A 25,778-nucleotide genomic window follows, 5' to 3' on the forward strand; every position below is an offset into this window, starting at 1 on the left:
AGTTGGCTTTACAGCAGAAACAGATCTGGGACCACCACTGCTACTGTTGCCCTGCCACCAGGTCCCTCACACTCTGACATCTCACAGGGGGGCAAAACACACTCAGATGTCAGAGGGTCTGTTTGTGTTGGACCTGGTGGCAGGGCAGAGCCACAGTGTGTTCCTGGCTGATCTGTGTTTGTGTTGGACCTGGTGGCTGGGCAGAGCCACAGTGTGTTCCTGGCTGATCTGTGTTTGTGTTGGACCTGGTGGCAGGGCAGAGCCATATTGTGTTCCTGGCTGATCTTAGTTTGTGTGTGTGTGTGTTTTGACCTCCTCTCAGATGTCAGAGGGTCTGCGTGTGTGGGACCTGGCAGCAGGGCAGAGCCACAGTTTGTTCCTGGCTGATGATGAAGGCTGCCAGCCCATCCTCTGTTACAGCGGTCACCAGGTCAGTGTGTCCTCTGTTACAGCGGTCAACAAGTCAGTATGTCCTCTGTCACAGAGGTCAACAGGTCAGTGTGTCCTCTGTTACAGCGGTCAACGGGTCAGTATGTCCTCTGTCACAGAGGCCAACGGGTCAGTATGTCCTCTGTCACAGAGGCCAACGGGTCAGTATGTCCTCTGTCACAGAGGCCAACGGGTCAGTATGTCCTCTGTCACAGAGGCCAACGGGTCAGTATGTCCTCTGTCGCAGAGGTCAACAGGTCAGTATGTCCTCTGTCGCAGCGGTCAACAGGTCAGTATGTCCTCTGTCGCAGCGGTCAACAGGTCAGTATGTCCTCTGTCACAGAGGTCAACAGGTCAGTATGTCCTCTGTCGCAGCGGTCAACAGGTCAGTATGTCCTCTGTCACAGAGGTCAACAGGTCAGTATGTCCTCTGTCGCAGCGGTCAACAGGTCAGTATGTCCTCTGTCACACCGGTCAACAGGTCAGTATGTCCTCTGTCACAGAGGTCAACAGGTCAGTCATGTCCTGTAAAGCCCAGTTCAGATACAACAGACGAGACGTGACACAACGGTCGTAATGAGTTCGTTCTACAACAGTTTGCTTCATCTGAACAGTCTAGTTTTAGAATGTCTCACGTCGGCTGCAGAAGTTTCTGGGGAAAGTGCCTTGCTCAAGGGTACATCGACATATTTTTCACCTAGTCGGCCCGGGGTTTTGAACCAGCGATCATTCGGTTACTGGCCCAACACTCTTAACCACTATGATACCTGCCGCCCTTTATCAGATCTTGACCGAAGACTTACGGCGAGACGTGTCCCTTTGGCCAATCAGAGAACAGCTAGCTGACGTTCTGTGTTCAGCCAAACAGCTTGTTAGCTAGCTAAGCGGACACCTAGCTAGCTGTATTGCTGCAGTAGTAGCTAGCCTAGCGGACACCTAGCTAGCTGTATTGCTGCAGTAGTAGCTAGCCAAGCGGACACCTAGCTAGCTGTATTGCTGCAGTAGTAGCTAGCCAATGAGGACACCTAGCTAGCTGTATTGCTGCAGTAGTAGCTAGCCTAGCGGACACCTAGCTAGCTGTATTGCTGCAGTAGTAGCTAGCCAAGCGGACACCTAGCTAGCTGTATTGCTGCAGTAGTAGCTAGCCTAGCGGACACCTAGCTAGCTGTATTGCTGCAGTAGTAGCTAGCCATGCGGACACCTAGCTAGCTGTATTGCTGCAGTAGTAGCTAGCCTAGCGGACACCTAGCTAGCTGTATTGCTGCAGTAGTAGCTAGCCAAGGGGACACCTAGCTAGTTGTATTGCTGCAGTAGTAGCTAGCCTAGCGGACACCTAGCTAGCTGTATTGCTGCAGTAGTAGCCAGCCTAGCGGACACCTAGCTAGCTGTATTGCTGCAGTAGTAGCTAGCCTAGCGGACACCTAGTTAGCTGCAGTAGTAGTTAGCCTAGCTTGCTGCATGTATTCAGTTTGCTACAACATAGGATAGCTTTGTTTCAAACTGTCATCACGTCATTCTAAAGAGGCACCGTTACTGTGGAAACGGTCTCAACTGCACAGCTGGTCTTCTTACTCTGGGCTCCCGAGTGGCGCTGTGCTAGAGGCGTCACTACAGATACCCTGGTTCGATTCCAGGCTGTATCACAACCGGCCATGATTGGGAGTCCCATAGGGTGGCGCACAATTGGCCCAGCGTCGTCCTGGTTTGGCCGGGGTAGGCCGTCATTGTAAATAAGAATTTGTTCTCAACTGACTTACCTAGTTAAATAAAAGGTTAATTAAATAAAATACAACAAAATGAATATGAATGCCTGGTCTTTAGTCAGCTGTTCTACAACCCAAAGTTCTAAAACTGTCTAGTTTTGTCTCGTCTTATGTTGGCTAATGTATCTGAACCGGACTTTACATGTGTTGTATACTGTATACAAGTTAAGTGTTGTGTCTTGTGATGTTAAATACACTGAGTGTACAAAACATTAGGAACACCTTCCTAATATTGCGGTAGGAAGGTGTTCAGAACAGCCTCAGTTCGTCGGGTCACGGACTCTACAAGGTGTCGAAAGCGTTCCACAGGGATCCTGGCCCATGTTGACTCCAATGCTTCCCCACATTTGTATCAAGTTGGCTGGATATCCTTTGAATGGTGGATCATTCTTGATTCGCACGGGAAACTGTTAAGCGTGAAAATACTTTTTTTTTAAAAAACACGTTACGCAACTTGTCATTGTTCATGTTGTGAGAATTTATAGATTATTTCATTTCTGTATTTCTTCTGTTTTTGTTACTGTACATGTAGAGTCATTTTTCAGTATCTGCTGAGTCAATAGCTTTCTGGAGGAGTCTCTTCCCCTTCTGCAGAAGCCGTGTGTGTGTGTTTGTGTGTATGTGTATGTGTGTGTGTGTGTGTGTTTTTGTATAGTCAGTGAATGTATGACAGGAATGCCTTTTATAGTCGGTGAACAAATCTCCCTATGGGACAATAAAGTATTTCTGAATGAATTCAGGTGATGGAGACCACACCTGAGAACCACATACCTGGGACAGGGTCAACTGAGAGCTCTCCCTCTATAACTGACACGTACACCCTCAGACCTGTCCTGCTGCCCTTCTGTATGAACGTGAGTAGAACACATTCACTACCTCTCTGTAATATGTAGAAAGAACGTTTTTACCCAAAACGCGCTTTAGCCCAGCATGGAACGAAAAAGTGCTCGACTGAGGGACTTGTTAAAATCCAACAGCATTCCTTTACCCCAGAACACTTCGACAGGTTTAGATAGTAGTAGTCTGTTAGATGATTTACTAACATGGGAAACTATGTGGAAACAGACTGTTCCTTTTTCTTGATTTTATAATATACACTTCTTCTCTTTTTGAGAAGTGTATATTATAATTATCTCACACCACTGATTTTTTAAAGATCAGCTATTTATTTTACTGGCTAAATATCACAAAGCGGTCATTCCATTTCAAACATGGGACAATTCCAAGTTAACGGAATTAAGCTTTGACTCAGATTTTCACTTTAAAATCTATGTCAAAACAAAAACATTGAGATATATATATTTATACACTGCTCAAAAAAATAAAGGGAACACTAAAATAACACATCCTAGATCTGAATGAATGAAATATTCTTATTAAATACTTTTTTCTTTACATAGTTGAATGTGCTGACAACAAAATCACACAAAAATTATCAATGGAAATCAAATTTATCAACCCATGGAGGTCTGGATTTGGAGTCACACTCAAAATTAAAGTGGAAAACCACACTACAGGCTGATCCAACTTTGATGTAATGTCCTTAAAACAGGTCAAAATGAGGCTCAGTAGTGTGTGTGGCCTCCACGTGCCTGTATGACCTCCCTACAACGCCTGGGCATGCTCCTGATGAGGTGGCGGATGGTCTCCTGAGGGATCTCCTCCCAGACCTGGACTAAAGCATCCGCCAACTCCTGGACAGTCTGTGGTGCAACGTGGCGTTGGTGGATGGAGCGAGACATGATGTCCCAGATGTGCTCAATTGGATTCAGGTCTGGGGAACGGGCGGGCCAGTCCATAGCATCAATGCCTTCCTCTTGCAGGAACTGCTGACACACTCCAGACACATGAGGTCTAGCATTGTCTTGCATTAGGAGGAACCCAGGGCCAATCGCACCAGCATATGGTCTCACAAGGGGTCTGAGGATCTCATCTCGGTACCTAATGGCAGTCAGGCTACCTCTGGCGAGCACATGGAGGGCTGTGCGGCCCCCCAAAGAAATGCCACCCCACACCATGACTGACACACTGCCAAACCGGTCATGCTGGAGGATGTTGCAGGCAGCAGAACGTTCTCCACGGCGTCTCCAGACTCTGTCACGTCTGTCACATGTGCTCAGTGTGAACCTGCTTTCATCTGTGAAGAGCACAGGGCGCCAGTGGCGAATTTGCCAATCTTGGTGTTCTCTGGCAAATGCCAAACGTCCTGCACGGTGTTGGGCTGCAACCCCCACCTGTGGACGTCGGGCCCTCATACCACCCTCATGGAGTCTGTTTCTGACCGTTTGAGCAGACACATGCACATTTGTGGCCTGCTGGAGGTCATTTTGCAGGGCTCTGGCAGTGCTCCTCCTGCTCTTCCTTGCACAAAGGCGGAGGTAGCGGTCCTGCTGCTGGGTGGTTGCCCTCCTACGGCCTCCTCCATGTCTCCTGATGTACTGGCCTGTCTCCTGGTAGCGCCTCCATGCTCTGGACACTACGCTGACAGACACAGCAAACCTTCTTGCCACAGCTCGCATTGATGTGCCATCCTGGATGAGCTGCACTACCTGAGCCACTTGTGTGGGTTGTAGACTCCGTCTCATGCTACCACTAGAGTGAAAGCACCGCCAGCATTCAAAAGTGACCAAAACATCAGCCAGGAAGCATAGGAACTGAGAAGTGGTCTGTGGTCACCACCTGCAGAACCACTCCTTTATTGGGGGTGTCTTGCTAATTGCCTATAATTTCCACCTTTTGTCTATTCCATTTGCACAACAGCATGTGAAATTTATTGTCAATCAGTGTTGCTTCCTAAGTGGACCGTTTGATTTCACAGAAGTGTGATTGACTTGGAGTTACATTGTGTTGTTTAAGTGTTCCCTTTATTTTTTCGAGCAGTGTATTATAACATAATAAACATACCAGTAACTTGTCCCTGAGACTTGGCTGTAGACTCCTACCAGCGACTTGGCTGTAGACTCCTACCAGTAACTTGTCCCCTGTGACTTGGCTGTAGACTCCTACCAGTAACTTGTTCCTGAGACTTGGCTGTAGACTCCTTCCAGTAACTTGTCCCCTGCGACTTGGCTGTAGACTCCTACCAGTAACTTGTCCCCTGCGACTTGGCTGTAGACTCCTTCCAGTAACTTGTCCCCTGAGACTTGGCTGTAGACTCCTACCAGTAACTTGTCCCCTGCGACTTGGCTGTAGACTCCTACCAGTAACTTGTCCCCTGCGACTTGGCTGTAGACTCCTACCAGTAACTTGTCCCTTGCGACTTGGCTGTAGACTCCTACCAGTAACTTGTCCCTTGCGACTTGGCTGTAGACTCCTACCAGTAACTTGTCCCTTGCGACTTGGCTGTAGACTCCTACCAGTAACTTGTCCCTTGCGACTTGGCTGTAGACTCCTACCAGTAACTTGTCCCTTGCGACTTGGCTGTAGACTCCTAGGCTAACTCTGTAAGAGCCTACAGTCATGTATCTGGGCAATATCATAACATGCCACATAAAATATTGCAATGTAATGTGTTGGTGTCTTCCCATCTAGATGGGCTACATCAGCAGTGTGTATGGCGGAGGACAGTCCTGTCTAGCCCAGGCTGACCTCAACGTGATGGGGTTCATCTCTGCTCTCCACGAGCTGGCTGCAGCAGACAGGAAGTTCTACTGCAGGCTCAGAGACATCAACAAGCGGGTGGTCAGCCCTCTACTGAGGAAAGGTGAGACAAAAGACATACAGACATAGGGATAGGGCTGTTGAGGTAACCGTATTACCCGCCACGTAGGCGGTCATGAGTCATGAAGGCAGTCAAACTCCATGTGACCGTTAAATCACGGTAATTAGTCTTCTCCAAGCTCTGATGCTGCTGATGGTCAGTAGCAGCCTACCGAACTTGCTAACCGCCTGGTTCTCAGCACTCTATTGTCCCTCTAATCACTCTGACATCAATGCAAATGTGATTGAAACTCTAATCAAACACTTCATGAGAGCCCATGAGCTCATGTTGAGCAACATTTCTATAGGCTATGCAATTGCGTGAGAAAACAGAGTGATGGCCTCTATTAAAAAGAGGAGGATCCCATCAGCTTTCTATAGGCTAGGCCTACTATATTTATTTCTAAACTTTCCCAATGTTAAGTATATTCCTTAAATATACAACAGGAGTATAGCCTACCTGGCTGGCATGAAAATGAACCACACATCAAAAGCGTCCTCCATTCGCTATTTAAATGTATTTTTTTCCCGCTGCTCCTGTTTCGATACAGGTGCATGATAATGGTCCATTCTAAATAAAAATAATATTCACACATATATAATTTAGTATATGTAAAGACAAGATTAAATAAAAAATATTGTGATGGGTGACAATATTAGCCCATCACTTGTGAATTATATATTATCACTTGTGATGATGTCCAGCTTAAGAAATAATGCCTTTTTTTGCGACTTTTTCAAATCATAGTCGCACACCTCATGTAGCCTAGCCCATAGTCCTATATGTTTTAATAAGGTTAGTATCACACCTCATGTAGCCTAGCCCATAGTCCTATGTTTTAATAAGGTTAGGATCACACCTCATGTAGCCCAGCCCATAGTCCTATATGTTTTATTAAGGTTAGTATCACACCTCATGTAGCCTAGCCCATAGTCCTATGTTTTAATAAGGTTAGTATCACACCTCATGTAGCCTAGTCCATAGTCCTATATGTTTTAATAAGGTTAGTATCACACCTCATGTAGCCTAGCCCATAGTCCTATATGTTTTAATAAGGTTAGTATCACACCTCATGTAGCCTAGCCCATAGTCCTATAGGTTTTAATAAGGTTAGTATCACACCTCATGTAGCCCAGCCCATAGTCCTATATGTTTTAATAAGGTTAGTATCACACCTCATGTAGCCCAGCCCATAGTCCTATATGTTTTAATAAGGTTAGTATCACACCTCATGTAGCCTAGGCCATAGTCCTATATGTTTTAATAAGGTTAGTATCACACCTCATGTAACCTAGTCCATAGTCCTATATGTTTTAATAAGGTTAGTATCACACCTCATGTAGCCTAGCCCATAGTCCTATGTTTTAATAAGGTTAGTATCACACCTCATGTAGCCTAGGCCATAGTCCTATATGTTTTAATAAGGTTAGTATCACACCTCATGTAACCTAGTCCATAGTCCTATATGTTTTAATAAGGTTAGTATCACACCTCATGTAGCCCAGCCCATAGTCCTATATGTTTTATTAAGGTTAGTATCACACCTCATGTAGCCTAGCCCATAGTCCTATGTTTTAATAAGGTTAGTATCACACCTCATGTAGCCTAGTCCATAGTCCTATATGTTTTAATAAGGTTAGTATCACACCTCATGTAGCCTAGCCCATAGTCCTATATGTTTTAATAAGGTTAGTATCACACCTCATGTAGCCCAGCCCATAGTCCTATATGTTTTAATAAGGTTAGTATCACACCTCATGTAGCCCAGCCCATAGTCCTATATGTTTTAATAAGGTTAGTATCACACCTCATGTAGCCTAGGCCATAGTCCTATATGTTTTAATAAGGTTAGTATCACACCTCATGTAACCTAGTCCATAGTCCTATATGTTTTAATAAGGTTAGTATCACACCTCATGTAGCCTAGCCCATAGTCCTATATGTTTTGATTAGGTTAGTATCACAACTAAAGTGGCCAAATAACTTCTTCAAATGAAGCCCACGAATCTGCTTTACAAGGGGGTGTAGAGCCTAACTGGCAGACATAAGCAGAGAGTTTCAAGTTTGGGGAAGATAATTTTCACCATAAAAATACACCTTTATTATAATGGCATTACATGCATAATTGCATTTGCGGTCACTTTTAATAATGGAACATTTGCGCTTATATCCTACTACCATGTGCGCGTTGCTGCGCTTATAATGTGTAGGCCGTCATTGTAAAATAATAATTTGTTCTTAACTGACTTGCATAGTTAAATAAAAGAAGAGTTTATCAACATTTTAAGCTAAACGTTCTGATATTTTGGGGGGATGCTAGTGGTTGTATTAATTTGGGATCTATTGCATCCCACAACTGTCCCAGACTATGTTTGGAATATTTATTTCTCGCACGGAATAGAACAGGTCGACTTTTGTACTACGGGGGATAGTAGATTGACATCGGCTAGTGCTTTCGCTGTTCGTTAGGCCATCTTGTTGGCTAATGATGAAAAGTAAATGTGGACAGTTCTTCAAATATCTTCAATATGCAGCTCGGAATTGGATAAGGACCGTGCGCAGTTGCGTCCCTGATGTGTCTGTCTTCACTTGTAGCCTGTGAGAAAGACCTAATCACTTGACAGAGAGCCATGTGAGTATGATGTGATTTGGGGGGAGATCAGTACTTTTTTTAGAGAGTATTAGGGCCACACAAAGGGGATGCCGCTGTGAATTTCTAGGCATTATCAAGTGCTTGTCAAATTGTGAATGAGTGACTGATGCCCGCGCAAAGAACTAAGCAGACCTCATGTCTTTCAAGCAACTGCAGCCTTGGTTCTCTCGGAATCGGTTCAGCCACCGGGCTTGAGTGTGTAGAGTGTGTGGTGGAAACCTAGAGAGGAACTAGGCTCTGAGGGGTGGCCAGTCCTCTTCTGGCTGATCTATGTGTTGTAGAGAGGGTGGTGGATTGATTTGTGTTGTAGAGAGGGTGGTGGATTGATCTGTGTGTTGTAGAGAGGGTGGTGGATTGATCTGTGTTTTGTAGAGAGGGTGGTGGATTGATCTGTGTGTTGTAGAGAGGGTGGTGGATTGATCTGTGTGTTGTAGAGAGGGTGGTGGATTGATCTGTGTTGTAGAGAGGGTGGTGGATTGATCTGTGTTGTAGAGAGGGTGGTGGATTGATCTGTGTTGTAGAGAGGGTGGTGGATTGATCTGTGTTGTAGAGAGGGTGGTGGATTGATCTGTGTTGTAGAGAGGGTGGTGGATTGATCTGTGTTGTAGAGAGGGTGGTGGATTGATCTGTGTTGTAGAGAGGGTGGTGGATTGATCTGTGTTGTAGAAAGGGTGGTGGATTGATCTGGGTTGTAGAGAGGGTGGTGGATTGATCTGGGTTGTAGAGAGGGTGGTGGATTGATCTGGGTTGTAGAGAGGGTGGTGGATTGATCTGTGTTGTAGAGAGGGTGGTGGATTGATCTGTGTTGTAGAGAGGGTGGTGGATTGATCTGTGTTATAGAGAGGGTGGTGGATTGATCTGTGTTATAGAGAGGGTGGTGGATTGATCTGTGTTATAGAGATGGTGGTGGATTGATCTGTGTTATAGAGAGGGTGGTGGATTGATCTGTGTTATAGAGAGGGTGGTGGGTTGATCTGTGTGTTGTAGAGAGGGTGGTGGATTGATCTGTGTGTTGTAGAGAGGGTGGTGGATTGATCTGTGTTATAGAGAGGGTGGTGGATTGATCTGTGTTGTAGAGAGGGTGGTGGATTGATCTGTGTTGTAGAGAGGGTGGTGGATTGATCTGTGTTGTAGAGAGGGTGGTGGATTGATCTGTGTTGTAGAGAGGGTGGTGGATTGATCTGTGTTGTAGAGAGGGTGGTGGATTGATCTGTGTTGTAGAGAGGGTGGTGGATTGATCTGTGTTGTAGAGAGGGTGGTGGATTGATCTGTGTTGTAGAGAGGGTGGTGGATTGATCTGTGTTATAGAGAGGGTGGTGGATTGATCTGTGTTGTAGAGAGGGTGGTGGATTGATCTGTGTTGTAGAGAGGGTGGTGGATTGATCTGTGTTGTAGAGAGGGTGGTGGATTGATCTGTGTTGTAGAGAGGGTGGTGGATTGATCTGTGTTGTAGAGAGGGTGGTGGATTGATCTGTGTTGTAGAGAGGGTGGTGGATTGATCTGTGTTGTAGAGAGGGTGGTGGATTGATCTGTGTTGTAGAGAGGGTGGTGGATTGATCTGTGTTATAGAGAGGGTGGTGGATTGATCTGTGTTGTAGAGAGGGTGGTGGATTGATGTGTGTTATAGAGAGGGTGGTGGATTGATCTGTGTTATAGAGAGGGTGGTGGATTGATGTGTGTTATAGAGAGGGTGGTGGATTGATGTGTGTTATAGAGAGGGTGGTGGATTGATGTGTGTTATAGAGAGGGTGGTGGATTGATCTGTGTTATAGAGAGGGTGGTGGATTGATCTGTGTTATAGAGAGGGTGGTGGATTGATCTGTGTACTCTCTGTGTCTCCTCTAGAGTCTGTGTGCACGGTGTTGGGCCAGATATCCAGCCTGCTGTTCCAGTCCCTGGCTAGTAGCTACAGCAGGCTGTGTCACCTGACAGGACAACACTCCGTCTCCCTTACAGCCTTCCTCCGTACTGACCGGGACGTCAAGGGACTGGTCATCCTGAAACACGCTAACACCTTCCTGGACCTGTATAAAGAGCAAGTACACAACTGAGATCTCTGTTTTAGTGGTTTCCTCCGCCTGAGTCTCCCCTTCTCCTCCGCCCGAGTCTCCCCTTCTCCTCCGCCTGAGTCTCCCCTTCTCCTCCGCCCGAGTCTCCCCTTCTCCTCCGCCCGAGTCTCCCCTTCTCCTCCGCCCGAGTCTCCCCTTCTCCTCCGCCCGAGTCTCCCCTTCTCCTCCGCCCGAGTCTCCCCTTCTCCTCCGCCCGAGTCTCCCCTTCTCCTCCGCCCGAGTCTCCCCTTCTCCTCCGCCCGAGTCTCCCCTTCTCCTCCGCCCGAGTCTCCCCTTCTCCTCCGCCCGAGTCTCCCCTTCTCCTCCGCCCGAGTCTCCCCTTCTCCTCCGCCCGAGTCTTCCCTTCTCATGTTCCTTTGTTCGTTCATTCATTCATTCATTCTCACCATCTATTTGATCTCTCTCTCTCTCTCTGCAGGTACTGTGGCTCAGTGGGTAATTTCCTGGTTATGGGGGGATTCCAAGCCCTCATAAAGCCCTCTGTGTGAGTCCTTCTGTTTTACCTCTTCCCAGTTACACTATCTTTTGTGTAAACCCTTACTGTGTATTGTACTGTACATCACCCCAGTTACACTAATCATATTGACTTCCTCATCACTAATCATATTGACTTCCTCATCACTAACCATATTGACCTCCTCATCACTAACCATATTGACTTCCTCATCACGAACCATATTGACTTCCTCATCACGAACCATATTGACTTCCTCATCACGAACCATATTGACTTCCTCATCACGAACCATATTGACCTCATCACGAACCATATTGTTTTCCTCATCACTAACCATATTGACTTCCTCATCACTAACCATATTGACCTCCTCATCACTAACCATATTGACCTCCTCATCACTAACCATATTGACTTCCTCATCACGAACCATATTGACCTCCTCATCACTAACCATATTGACCTCCTCATCACTAACCATATTGATTTCCTTATCACTAACCATATTGACCTCCTCATCACTAACCATATTGACCTCCTCATCGCTAACCATATTGACCTCCTCATCGCTAACCATATTGACCTCCTCATCGCTAACCATATTGACTTCCTCATCGCTAACCATATTGACTTCCTCATCGCTAACCATATTGACTTCCTCATCGCTAACCATATTGACTTCCTCATCACTAACCATATTGACTTCCTCATCACTAACCATATCGACTTCCTCATCGCTAACCATATTGATTTCCTCATCGCTAACCATATTGATTTCCTCATCGCTAACCATATTGATTTCCTCATCACTAACCGTATTGACTTCCTCATCGCTAACCGTATTGACTTCCTCATCGCTAACCATATTGACTTCCTCATCACTAACCAGATTGACTTCCTCATCACTAACCAGATTGACTTCCTCATCACTAACCAGATTGACTTCCTCATCACTAACCATATTGACTTCCTCATCACTAACCATATCGACTTCCTCCTAACTGTGTATTGATCAGGTAGAAACCCTCTACTTCTCTTAAAGAATGCATTGATTTTGCAATGTGCAGCAGTGGTGAGAGGAATTTGTCTTGGTGTTGAGCAAGAGTGTAACGACAAGACAACGTGGTAATATGACTCAGTAGACAGTAGAGGACGGCTAGCCAACCAATGTATTTCTCCCAACGATTCCCATCTGGAGGCATCCAATACAGGACTTACAGTTATGTGGGAAAGAATCACTGTTTACAAAAATAATATTAACAAATAATAATATGCAATTTAGCAGATGGTTTTATTCAAATCTACTTATACTCATGCATACATTTGATGTACATATGGTTCCTGGAATCAAACCCACTATGCTGCCGGTAGCAAGCCCAATGCTCTACCAACTGACCTGTAGAGGACCAGGAACGCATTAAACGTAGTGAGGTTCACGGAGTCCCATACGGGTGTGTTAGCCATTAGGCGTATGAAGACCTGGTCCTCCAGCTGTAGAGGGACTGCATTAGCCCCGTTGGCAGCTCCATCACCGCTAGACTGGTGATCAGAGGAACTGGCTGGTGATCAGAGGAACTGGCTGGTGATCGGAGGAACTGGCTGGTGATCGGAGGAACTGACTGGTGAACGGAGGAACTGACTGGTGAACGGAGGAACTGACTGGTGATCGGAGGAACTGACTGGTGATCGGAGGAACTGGCTGGTGATCGGAGGAACTGGCTGGTGATCGGAGGAACTGGCTGGTGATCCGAGGAACTGACTGGTGAACGGAGGAACTGACTGGTGATCGGAGGAACTGACTGGTGATCGGAGGAACTGACTGGTGATCGGAGGAACTGACTGGTGAACGGAGGAACTGGCTGGTGAACGGAGGAACTGGCTGGTGAACGGAGGAACTGGCTGGTGATCGGAGGAACTGGCTGGTGATCGGAGGAACTGGCTGGTGATCGGAGGAACTGGCTGGTGATCGGAGGAACTGGCTGGTGATCGGAGGAACTGGCTGGTGATCGGAGGAACTGGCTGGTGATCGGAGGAACTGGCTGGTGATCGGAGGAACTGGCTGGTGGTCGGAGGAACTGGCTGGTGGTCGGAGGAACTGGCTGGTGGTCGGAGGAACTGGCTGGTGGTCGGAGGAACTGGCTGGTGGTCGGAGGAACTGGCTGGTGATCGGAGGAACTGGCTGGTGATCGGAGGAACTGGCTGGTGATCGGAGGAACTGGCTGGTGATCGGAGGAACTGGCTGGTGATCGGAGGAACTGGCTGGTGATCGGAGGAACTGGCTGGTGATCGGAGGAACTGGCTGGTGATCGGAGGAACTGGCTGGTGATCGGAGGAACTGGTTGGTGATCGGGGTACTGTCTGTAGATCAGGGTACTGTCTGTAGATCAGGGTACTGACTGGTGATCAGGGTACTGACTGGTGATCAGGGTACTGACTGGTGATCAGGGTACTGACTGGTGATCAGGGTACTGACTGGTGATCAGGGTACTGTCTGTAGATCAGGGTACTGACATGGTTGAATGTTCCCATTCCCGACCACCGCAACCAACAAATATCACCTTTTCTAGTTATTGGCTCTCACTAACTCACGAAGTTGGTTCTCACTAACTTTGAGCTGGGTTTCCATGGCTCCCATTTCTCCACCGTGTTGCGGAGTTTCTCCTTGACACCAACATATTTGAGGGTAGCTTAGCCATGTGATGTCTGGCATTCTTTACTTTACTGGTCAATAGAATGAAGGCCCTAAAAAACGTCCTCATGCTTTCGTCCAGTCTTCCTCCCGTTAGTCACAAGTTACAAAAAGTGTTCCCGTGCCAGATAATCAGTTCGCTCCCCATCTCCTTCCTCCTCCATGGCCACCCGATGTACACGTGCGGTGGCCATAATGAACTTGACCTCAACTTGAGGTTAATCAGCACTGTGTACACATTTCAACATCAACGCCTTCAGAAGGTGATATCCCAGCAATGCTACCAAGGTTACCCCTACCAAGGTAACCCCTACCAAGGTAACCCCTACCAAGGTAACCCCTACCAAGGTAACCCCTACCAAGGTTACCCCTACCAAGGTAACCCCTACCAAGGTTACCCCTACCAAGGTAACCCCTACCAAGGTAACCCCTACCAAGGTTACCCCTACCAAGGTAACCCCTACCAAGGTTACCCCTACCAAGGTAACCCCTGCCAAGGTAACCCCTGCCAAGGTAACCCCTACCAAGGTAACCCCTACCAAGGTAACCCCTGCCAAGGTAACCCCTGCCAAGGTAACCCCTGCCAAGGTATCCCCTGCCAAGGTAACCCCTACCAAGGTAACCCCTACCAAGGTAACCCCTGCCAAGGTAACCCCTGCCAAGGTAACCGCTGCCAAGGTATCCCCTGCCAAGGTAACCCCTACCAAGGTAACCCCTGCCAAGGTAACCCCTGCCAAGGTAACCCCTGCCAAGGTAACCCCTGCCAAGGTAACCCCTACCAAGGTAACCCCTACCAAGGTAACCCCTACCAAGGTAACCCCTACCAAGGTAACCCCTGCCAAGGTAACCCCTACCAAGGTAACCCCTGCCAAGGTAACCCCTACCAAGGTAACCCCTACCAAGGTAACCCCTGCCAAGGTTACCCCTGCCAAGGTTACCCATGCCAAGGTAACCCCTGCCAAGGTAACCCCTGCCAAGGTAACCCCTGCCAAGGTAACCCCTGCCAAGGTAACCCCTACCAAGGTAACCCCTACCAAGGTAACCCCTGCCAAGGTAACCCCTACCAAGGTAACCCCTGCCAAGGTAACCCCTGCCAAGGTAACCCCTGCCAAGGTAACCCCTACCAAGGTAACCCCTGCCAAGGTAACCCCTGCCAAGGTAACCCCTGCCAAGGTAACCCCTGCCAAGGTAACCCCTGCCAAGGTAACCCCTGCCAAGGTAACCCCTGCCAAGGTAACCTCTACCAAGGTAACCCCTACCAAGGTAACCCCTGCCAAGGTAACCCCTGCCAAGGTTACCCGTGCTGTTACTATAGCCTCCTTCACCACGTCTGCTGTTCCTTTCTGTTACTGTCCCTACAGCCACTGCCTGAATCTGTCAGATTCTCCCTACCCGTCTCCCATCTCATACATGGTTTTCTACCCACCAACATCTCCAATGACATCCTGTGTTCTGCTACAGTCGGTATATGTGGATAATACTTCCCTGTGCTCAGGTTAGGTACACGTCTCTCATCCCATGGTTGATCTACCCCCCCACCTCTTTGTGAACAGCCTCATTACAGTGTAAACTTTGGGTCCTAACGGTTGATAAACAGCCACCTTCTGACACCTTCCTGTTACCGTCACTCGGTCCCAATCTTCTGACACCTTCCGGTTACCGTCACTCGGTCCCAATCTTCTGACACATTCCTGTTACCGTCACTCGGTCCCAATCTTCTGACACCTTCCGGTTACCGTCACTCGGTCCCAATCTTCTGACACCTTCCTGTTACCGTCACTCGGTCCCAATCTTCTGACACCTTCCAGTTATCGTCACTCTGTCCCAATCTTCTGACACCTTCCTGTTATCGTCACTCTGTCCCAATCTTCTGGGAGATATATGACGTGTTTGCCTGGTGGTTAGAAATGGGGGAGAGATTAGTGGCGTTGGAAGAGTATCCAACCGTACAAAACTCTGAGTCACATGTTTCTTAATCACACTCTGCAGGAGATGTGATGATGTCCATTACAGAGAACGTCCCTTCTGGTGAGGTGGCCTCCTGTATACAGGAGATGTGATGATATCATTACAGAGAACTTCCCTTCTGGTGAGGTGGCCTCCTGTATAGAGGAATCTGTAGCTAGTCTTTCTGGTGAGGTGGCCTCCTGTATACAGGGATCTGTAGCTAGTCTTTCTGGTGAGGTGGCCTCCTGTATACAGGAGATGTGATGATATCATTACAGAGAACTTCCCTTCTAGTGAGGTGGCCTCCTGTATACAGGAATCTATAGCTAGTCTTTCTGGTGAGGTGGCCTCCTGTATACAGGGATCTGTAGCTAGTCTTTCGGGTGAGGTGGCCTCCTGTATACAGGGATCTGTAGCTAGTCTTTCTGGTGAGGTGGCCTCCTGTATAGAGGAATCTGTAGCTAGTCTTTCTGGTGAGGTGGCCTCCTGTATAGAGGAATCTGTAGCTAGTCTTTCTGGTGAGGTGGCTTCCTGTATACAGGGATCTGTAGCTAGTCTTTCTGGTGAGGTGGCTTCCTGTATACAGGAATCTGTGGCTAGTCTTTCTGGTGAGGTGGCCTCCTGTATACAGGAGATGTGATGATATCATTACAGAGAACGTCCCTTCTGGTGAGTTGGCCTCCTGTATACAGGGATCTGTAGCTAGTCTTTCTGGTGAGGTGGCCTCCTGTATACAGGAGATGTGATGATATCATTACAGAGAACGTCCCTTATGGTGAGGTGGCCTCCTGTATACAGGAGATGTGATGATATCATTACAGAGAACTTCCCTTCTGGTGAGGTGGCCTCCTGTATAGAGGAATCTGTAGCTAGTCTTTCTGGTGAGGTGGCCTCCTGTATACAGGGATCTGTAGCTAGTCTTTCTGGTGAGGTGGCCTCCTGTATACAGGAGATGTGATGATATCATTACAGAGAACTTCCCTTCTAGTGAGGTGGCCTCCTGTATACAGGAATCTATAGCTAGTCTTTCTGGTGAGGTGGCCTCCTGTATACAGGGATCTGTAGCTAGTCTTTCGGGTGAGGTGGCCTCCTGTATACAGGGATCTGTAGCTAGTCTTTCTGGTGAGGTGGCCTCCTGTATACAGGAATCTGTAGCTAGTCTTTCTGGTGAGGTGGCTTCCTGTATACAGGAATCTGTAGCTAGTCTTTCTGGTGAGGTGGCTTCCTGTATACAGGAATCTGTAGCTAGTCTTTCTGGTGAGGTGGCTTCCTGTATACAGGAATCTGTGGCTAGTCTTTCTGGTGAGGTGGCCTCCTGTATACAGGAGATGTGATGATATCATTACAGAGAACGTCCCTTCTGGTGAGTTGGCCTCCTGTATACAGGGATCTGTAGCTAGTCTTTCTGGTGAGGTGGCCTCCTGTATACAGGAGATGTGATGATATCATTACAGAGAACTTCCCTTCTGGTGAGGTGGCCTCCTGTATACAGGAGATGTGATGATATCATTACAGAGAACGTCCCTTATGGTGAGGTGGCCTCCTGTATACAGGGATCTGTAGCTAGTCTTTCTGGTGAGGTGACCTCCTGTATACAGGGATCTGTAGCTAGTCTTTCTGGTGTTATACATTCTTCGACGAACCCCTCACTAAAAGTTGCCAATAGTGTCTGAAATGACAACACCATCTCTGCTACTCCCACCGTGATCTGGGTATGTGTGACGTTCAACTTGACTTCATCGTAGTCTCTATATTATGTACAGTAAGCCGTCCGTCCTTTCCCTACGAGCTATCCCCTGTATCACTATACACAGAGGAGTGGCGTTGTTCCCCAGAGACTCTATCCTACTTCCTTAATTTATTTGCCACACAAATCTCTCCCTCCGTCATATTCCGCTTCCGCTTTCCCAATTCCCTGTAGCGTTAACGCCTTGGTTTTTGGGACTCCATAGAAAACACTGATGTCGGGTCCTGCCAGACTCTGCAACTAACACCCTTATGCAAACATTCTGTCTCAAACGCAGGCCTCGTATGTACCTCGCCTCTGGCCACAAATACATTTAGCACATAAATCATTCCATCTAACCCATAACACGTTAGTCACTTGCTCTAGTCCACATGCTCAAATCAATTTAGGTCAGTTTCCAACAATCCCTCATCTAGAGCAATGATCGGTCACATGTTACATCCCACCTTAGAAAACATATTGACTTGAACAGGGAAGAGAGAGAATACATTATTAATACCTTCACAGTTATGTAACTGGAGTGATAAATAAAGGTTAAATAAATAAAAGTGGTTGTTCCACTGGATATCATAAGGTGAATGTACCAATTTGTAAGTCGCTCTGGATAAGAGCGTCTGCTAAATGCCTTAAATGTAATGTAAATGTAAAATAAAATAAATTCCGACGCCTTTCCCGACAGTGTCCAGAGTGTTTAAATTGCTTCACCCACAGCTCTTGTTTTAGTTTGTTAGTTATACCCACTTCCCGGAGAGTAGTGACGTTATAGGAACCTAATATTTTGGTCACAAGACCTGATGCCTTGTATTAGAACCAATAACAAAGCGTCTGCCAATTTAGTACTGGAGAATACGGTAGGCCTAATATCTTACACCAGTGTGTCACGCTTCAAATATCATTGTTGTTGACGACACACGTTACCTGTCACGTTCCTGACCTTATTTCCTTTGTTTAGTCTTTGTTTAGTTGGTCAGGACGTGAGCTGGGTGGGTATATTCTATGTTTTGTGTCTCATTGGTTTAGGTGTGTCTGATTGGCCTGATATGGTTCTCAATCAGAGGCAGGTGTTTTACGTTGTCTCTGATTGGGAACCATATTTAGGTAGGCTGTGTTCACTGTTTGTTTGTGGGTGATTGTTCCTGTTCATTGCGTTCTTTGTTTTCACTAGGTTCACATGTTCAGGTCTGTAGCGTCGTTGGTTTCATTCTGTTTATTGTTTTGTTCGTGTTTATGAAGTGTTCCAATAAATATGGAAACGTACCACGCTGCGATTTGGTCCTCCTCTCTTCCACCTAACGACGAGCGTTACGTTACCAAAATTATTCACAGTTGTCTTTCCTATTTCCACATAATCGGACACGGTTCCCTGCCCCAATAGGGCATTAACCAACCTCTCTTTATTGATACTGCTAACATACTCAAATCGTGTTCAAACAACATGAATATCTTCTTGCTTTTGTAACCATGGATGAGGCTCTCCTCTAGAACTTATGATCCTCCACATTCCCTCCTTTGGACCTTCTCCATGGACTACTTCTCTACAACCTGCCGTGCCTGCTCAGGCTTATCTTCCGGGAGTTACCCTATGCTTACATGAAGCTAGCAGGAACCAACCACACTCGGTATTTACCACCCTAGGAATTACCCTCTGCAGAGACTACCCTACTCGGGCTTATCTTCCGGGACTTACCATATACCATAAATCTACGAATCGGTCGTAATACAATGGGACTACTGAATAAGCTCAGGCTTTCTAGGTCTGTACCCTATAATTGTTCAGCCTAAGATTCTCATCTCCTCCAAGATGTCAGAATGAGTGGTAACAGGTGTAGGAACTGTGCCTACCTTGTTTTTTGTGCCGGCTCCTGCATCACTGATTTGTAGTCGGACTCTCCAGTACGACTACAAATCGTGGTGAATCCTGCCGACAACGCCAACTGTTCGTTTTTCACTCGGTTTGTCAGAACCTAACGTACAACTAGTCAAAACTCAAACCAAGTTTATTCACCCACTGGGTCAAACAGCTGAAAAAGACAAAGACATGGTTCCACCAGTACCAGAATTTATTTCTCCTATTAGGCGGAGTCTCCTCCTTGAACATTTAGACAGCCAATACATCTCTGTTGCTAGGCAGAAAGTTAAGTGATGTGTGTAATAAGACTGTTCCTCCTCACTTCTTCTGACCTGACCTCGGTCCACATTCCTCACTAATCCACAGCTATCCAACTTTATCAGTGATCGAAACCAAGTGATTGCCTTTTCTCTCAGTAACTTTTCCAGACCTCTACTTCTTATCCGACCCCCATTGACCCCACTGTATACATTCCTCATACATCATTAACTTCTAGTATAGCAAATATTTAAGGTAGAATCCAACAAAGATAACATTAACTTGTCTTAAACTTTTCATTCGATGCGGAAGTTTTTTTGAAAATAAACTGATTTAATTGGTCACAGATCTAACTACCAGCGCTGTTGCTAACTAGCATAGCTGTCCCATTGTTGCAAATAGTTCTGGGATATTAGAATCCTTTTGTCTTAATCTTTGTCATCTTCAACCTAACCTTTGCTCCTATGATCGTCACAGCCCTAACTCATACAGCATGGATATTCTGAGCAGGGGTGAAAGTACAGTCTGGTAAGGCTTGCCGGCAAAATAAATAGTGGAGGGACGCAGTACCAGTAAAATATTTGCCTATCATCAATGTTCACTTTAAGCCTCCAGGACTGCTGTGCAGAAGAAATATCAGGCCGGGCAGAGAAGCACGAGATTGAGCTTCACTCAACTTTCTTCACTCAAATTTTCCCCCTTAGTTAACACTTTTAATGTTTCCCTTTACTGTGGGAATTGTGATTGAATCAATGCAATATTAGCTACTTTCAATGCAACATACCAAAACAAAACAAACTATGCAAGATTTAGTATGCAAAACTAATAACTATGCAAGATATTTTGTTGTAGGCAGAACGCATCAGAGTAGGATTCTATTGCATTGACACACATGACTCAGCAGTCTATTGCTATATATGGATCTGTGCCATTTACTTTGAACTGGACTGTGTTTACAGCATGAGCGGTCGTGAGTAGAAGAGCTTGTTTTGAGATCAAAGCAAGAGCTGCATGTAGCCAAGCGTGAACATTTGTTCATATTCTTTGCTAGTTAGTGAGTTATTATCCCAGTTGTAGTTCATTTGTAGTCAGCAATAGGGGAGCGATTGCTTCCTACATGAGCACCAAACTTTGAAAAGCGAGTCAGGTAAAGAGATTTTTTTTTGTCTTAAGCCCTGCGTGTTCATTTCTCATGGAATGTAGGTCCTACATTGAACACCACACTTTGACTGCTACTGTAGGCTGAATGATAGAACAGCTATTTCCATGTTAAAATGTTATGGCATTTTCTCCATGTTTTTGATGGTAGGCCAATCTGGTCGGCCACTCTGGTAGGTCTACATTATGATCAAATAACCAGAGTATCCTACTTGGCCACTGTTAACTTCTACTTGGTCACAATCCCGGATCCGGGAGCATCCTCATCAGTAAAAAAGCTGACTAGCATAGCCTAGCATAGCGCCACAAGTAAATACTAGCATATAAATATCATGAAATCACAAGTCCAAGACACCAAATGAAAGATACACATCTTGTGAATCCAGCCATCATTTCCGATTTTTAAAATGTTTTACAGCGAAAACACAATATGTATTTCTATTAGCTAACCACGATAGCAAAAGACTCAACCGCATATTTTCACCATTTTTTTACCGCATAGGTAGCTATCACAAATTCGACCAAATAAAGATATAATTAGTCACTAACCAAGAAACAACTTCATCAGATGACAGTCTTATAACAGATTTATTGTATAGCATATGTTTTGTTCGAAAAATGTGCATATTTCAGGTATAAATCATAGTTTTACATTGCAGCTACAATCACAAATATCACCAAAGCAGCTAGAATAACTACAGAGAGCAACGTGAAATACCTAAATACTCATCATAAAACATTTATGAAAAATACATGGTGTACAGCAAATGAAAGACAAACATCTTGTGAATCCAGCCAATATTTCAGATTTTTTAAGTGTTTTACAGCGAAAAACACAATATAGCATTATATTAGCTTACTACAATAGCCAACCACACAACCGCATTCATTCACCGCAAAGGTAGCGATAGCGAAAAAACCAGCAAAATATATAAATTTATTCACTAACCTTGACAAACTTCATCAGATGACAGTCATATAACATCATATTACACAATACATATATGTTTTGTTCGAAAATGTGCATATTTAGCGGTACAAATCGTGGTTTTACAATGTGAATACGTAGTCAAAATGCACAAAATTGTCCGGAGATATCTTGGACAGTCACCTAATCTAATCAAATAACTCATTATAAACTTTACAAAAAAATACATGTTGTACAGCAAATGAAAGATACACTAGTTCTTAATGCAACCGCTGTGTTAGATTTTTAAAAATAACTTTAGTACGACATACAGCTTACGTTATAGCGAGACAGCGCCCAAAATCAGGGCGGAAAATATTACTAAACATTTTCAACAGAAATACAAAATAACATCATAAATGGTTCCTACTTTTGATGAGCTTCCATCAGAATGTTGTACAAGTTGTCCTTTGTCCAGAATAATCATTGTTTGGTTGTAGAATGTCGTCTTCTCCTGTCGAATTAGCAACTAAAGCTAGCCATGTGGCACAAACGTGCCCAACTTCACATAACGCAAAGAAAAGAAAATGCCGAAAAACGCTATAAACTGATATAACTCGGTTTAAAATAACTACTTTATGATGTTTTTAACACATCTATCAAATAAAATCAGAGCCGGAGATATCTAACGTCTATACCGAAAGCTTTTCAGAACGCAATCTGGGGTCCCTTCTCGCGCCTTCCAAGACAATGAAAATTCTGGTCTCGTCATTCCAAAAGCTCTTGTTCGGCCTCAGATCAAGCTAGACACCCCATTCCACCTCTCACTGCCTATTGACATCTAGTGGAAGGCGTATGCAGTGCATGTAGATCCATAGATTTCAGGCAAATTAATAGGAAGGCCCTGGAACAGAGCCCTCGATTTCAGATTTTTCACTTCCTGACAGGAAGTTTGCTGCAAAATGAGTTCTGTTTTACTCACAGATATAATTCAAACGGTTTTAGAAACTAGAGAGTGTTTTCTATCCAATAGTAATAATAATATGCATATTGTACGAGCAAGAATTGAGTACGAGGCAGTTTAATTTGGGAACGATTTTTACAAAGTGAAAATAGCGCTCCCCTATTGAGAAAAGGTTTAAACTGTAACTTAATGTGGGTACAACCTCAGTGTTCACAGTGAATATCAAAATATTTAAAACAGAAATGGCAACCTGAACTCTCTACCACATAACTCAGCAAAAAAAGAAACGACCAACGGGCCCGAGTTACACCAGGAACGTACAATCCCTCCATCAGTGCTCAGACTGTCCACAATAGGCCGAGAGAGGCTGGACTGAGGGCTTGTAGGCCTGTTGTAAGGCAGGTCCTCACCAGACATTACCGGCAACAACGTCGCCTACGGGCACAAACCCACCGTCGATGAACCAGACAGGACTGGCAAAAAGTGCTCTTCACTGACGAGTCGCGGTTTTGTCTCACCAGGGGTGATGGTCGGATTCGCATTTATCGTTAAATGAATGAGGGTTACACCGAGGCCTGTACTCTGGAGCGGGATCGATCTGGAGGTGGAGGGTCCGTCATGGTCTGGGGCGGTGTGTCACAGCATCATCGGACTGAGCTTGTTGTCATTGCAGGCAATCTCAACGCTGTGCGTTACAGGGAAGACATCCTCCTCCCTCATGTGGTACCCTTCCTGCAGGCTCATCCTGACATGACCCTCCAGCATGACAATGCCACCTGCCATACTGCTCGTTCTGTGCGTGATTTCCTGCAAGACAGGAATGTCAGTGTTCTGCCGTGGCCAGCGAAGAGCCCGGATCTCAACCCATTGAGCACGTCTGGGACCTGTTGGATCGGAGGGTGAGCGCTAGGGCCATTCCCCCCAGAAATGTCTGGGAACTTGCAGGTGCCTTGGTGGAAGAGTGGGGTAACATCTCACAGCAAGAACTGGCAAATCTGGTGCAGTCCATGAGGAGGAGATGCACTGCAGTACTTAATGCAGCTGGTGGCCACACCAGATACTGACTGTTACTTTTGATTTTGACCCCCCCATTTGTTCAGGGACACATTATTCCATTTCTGTTAGTTACATGTCTGTGGAACTTGTTCAGTTTATGTCTCAGTTGTTGAATCTTGTTATGTTCATACAAATATTTACACATGTTAAGTTTGCTGAAAATAAACGCAGTTGACAGTTAAGAGGACGTTACATTTTTTTAGCTGAGTTTTTATAATAGACTACATAGTACATTCCTGATACAACTTCTCTTATGTCCTCTCCAGGGAGTGTTTTGGTAAGAAGTTGGAGGTTTTGCGTCAGCTGTCAGAGTCCAGTGAAGACAAGGTTCCTCTGTTTGACCTGTTGGCGTTGCTCTTTTACTCTCCTATACAACACATCCACGAGTACGCCAGGCTGCTGCTCAAACTGGCCACCTGTTTCGATGTGGTACGTACATTCCATCTATCAATACTTCTAACGGGTTCTAAAGTCTTTGTGGAATTTTGTCACTATATCTTTCTCTTCGCTTCACTTCTCTTTTCTTCTCAATCAATCTATCACTCACATTTTAAAGCCTTTCTCCTGGTAATCTCAGAGTACAGTGGAATACCAGAGGCTGCAGGAGGGCTGCTCCAGGTATGAGGAACTGTCTCTCAGCCTGAGGAGGAAGAGGAAGGAGGCAGAGAGAACGAACCAGTTCTGGAGGACATATTCTGGGAAAACTACTGTGAGTAGAGTGGTCCTGTCACAGATAATACAGAACCATAGACACATTTTGTTGTGGGTCCATTAACTATCAATACATATTGAGCCATCTCTAGTACTGTAATGAAAGAGCACTGGGTGTGTTACTGAACGTTGATTTCCGGGGTTACCGATGAGACTTGGGCGTATGATAATGCAAGACTATAGAACCGTACACATGTTATTGGTGAACTATCACAAAATATTGAACGATTAAATAAATAAATAAATAATTTAACCTTTTATTTAAAAAGTTAAGAACAAATTCTTATTTACAATGACGGCCTACCGGGGAACAGTGGGTTAACTGCCTTGTTCAGGGGCAGAACGACAGATTTTTGACCTTGTCATCTCGGGATTCGATCCAGCAACCTTTCGGTAACTGGCCCTGTCTACTATAGATCTCACTAGGCTACCTGCCGCCCCAACGATCTCTAGCACTAGTTATCCTGTCTGTAGATCTCACTAGTTATCCTGTCTGTAGATCCCACTAGTTATCCTGTCTGTAGATCTCACTAGTTATCCTGTCTGTAGATCTCACTAGTTATCCTGTCTGTAGATCTCACTAGTTATCCTGTCTGTAGATCTCACTAGTTATCCTGTCTGTAGATCTCACTAGTTATCCTGTCTGTAGATCTCACTAGTTATCCTGTCTGTAGATCTCACTAGTTATCCTGTCTGTAGATCTCACTAGTTATCCTGTCTGTAGATCCCACTAGTTATCCTGTCTATAGATATCACTAGTTATCCTGTCTGCAGATCTCACTAGGTATCATGTCTATAGATCCCACTAGTTATCCTGTCTATAGATCCCACTAGTTATCCTGTCTGCAGATCTCACTAGGTATCATGTCTATAGATCCCACTAGTTATCCTGTCTATAGATCCCACTAGTTATCCTGTCTATAGATCTCACTAGTTATCCTGTCTGTAGATCCCACTAGTTATCCTGTCTATAGATATCACTAGTTATCCTGTCTGTAGATCCCACTAGTTATCCTGTATATAGATCTAATACTGTTAGCCTGGTCTCAGATGTGTTTCTACTGTGTTTGGTCAACTCTGCTAGTCTGCAGGATGTCCTTCAGAAGCCCCAGGCTGCTGTGTAGAGAATAAGTTACTCTGTAAATACTACTGTGTTCTCTGCTCCCAGGATGTCCTCCGTAAGCCCCAGCGCAGGCTGGTGTATGACAGCAGCAACAAGAGCCTGACCCTCCAGAACGCCGGGAGGTTCTCTGTTAACTGGTTCATCCTGTTTAACGACGCTCTGATTCATGCTCAGGTAAGTGTCTACGGGAACCATAATCTCTTAACAGTAGTCACACATCAACATCAATAAGACAAGTGAAGGGCTGGGTAGCACACATTTATCTCAACTCTGAATCGGGCATTTAAGGCCTTAGCAG

At 45.6% G+C, this 25,778-nt stretch overlaps 1 protein-coding gene across 3 annotated transcripts in view; it reads left to right on the plus strand.

Annotated features, from left to right (window-relative positions):
* als2a (alsin Rho guanine nucleotide exchange factor ALS2 a) overlaps positions 1 to 25,778 on the plus strand; it is a 92,320-nt gene that overhangs the window by 21,046 nt on the left and 45,496 nt on the right. For all 3 annotated transcript variants that reach the window (XM_071340707.1, XM_071340704.1, XM_071340706.1), the window contains exons 8-15: positions 323 to 430; positions 2,933 to 3,046; positions 5,724 to 5,895; positions 10,391 to 10,580; positions 11,033 to 11,098; positions 23,913 to 24,075; positions 24,224 to 24,355; positions 25,526 to 25,654. In XM_071340707.1, the coding sequence (XP_071196808.1) occupies positions 323 to 430; positions 2,933 to 3,046; positions 5,724 to 5,895; positions 10,391 to 10,580; positions 11,033 to 11,098; positions 23,913 to 24,075; positions 24,224 to 24,355; positions 25,526 to 25,654 (1,074 nt within the window). The remainder of the gene's footprint in view (positions 1 to 322; positions 431 to 2,932; positions 3,047 to 5,723; positions 5,896 to 10,390; positions 10,581 to 11,032; positions 11,099 to 23,912; positions 24,076 to 24,223; positions 24,356 to 25,525; positions 25,655 to 25,778) is intronic.

Source organism: Salvelinus alpinus, chromosome 14 (assembly GCF_045679555.1).
Source record: "Salvelinus alpinus chromosome 14, SLU_Salpinus.1, whole genome shotgun sequence".
NCBI classification, from domain to species: Eukaryota; Metazoa; Chordata; class Actinopteri; order Salmoniformes; family Salmonidae; genus Salvelinus; species Salvelinus alpinus.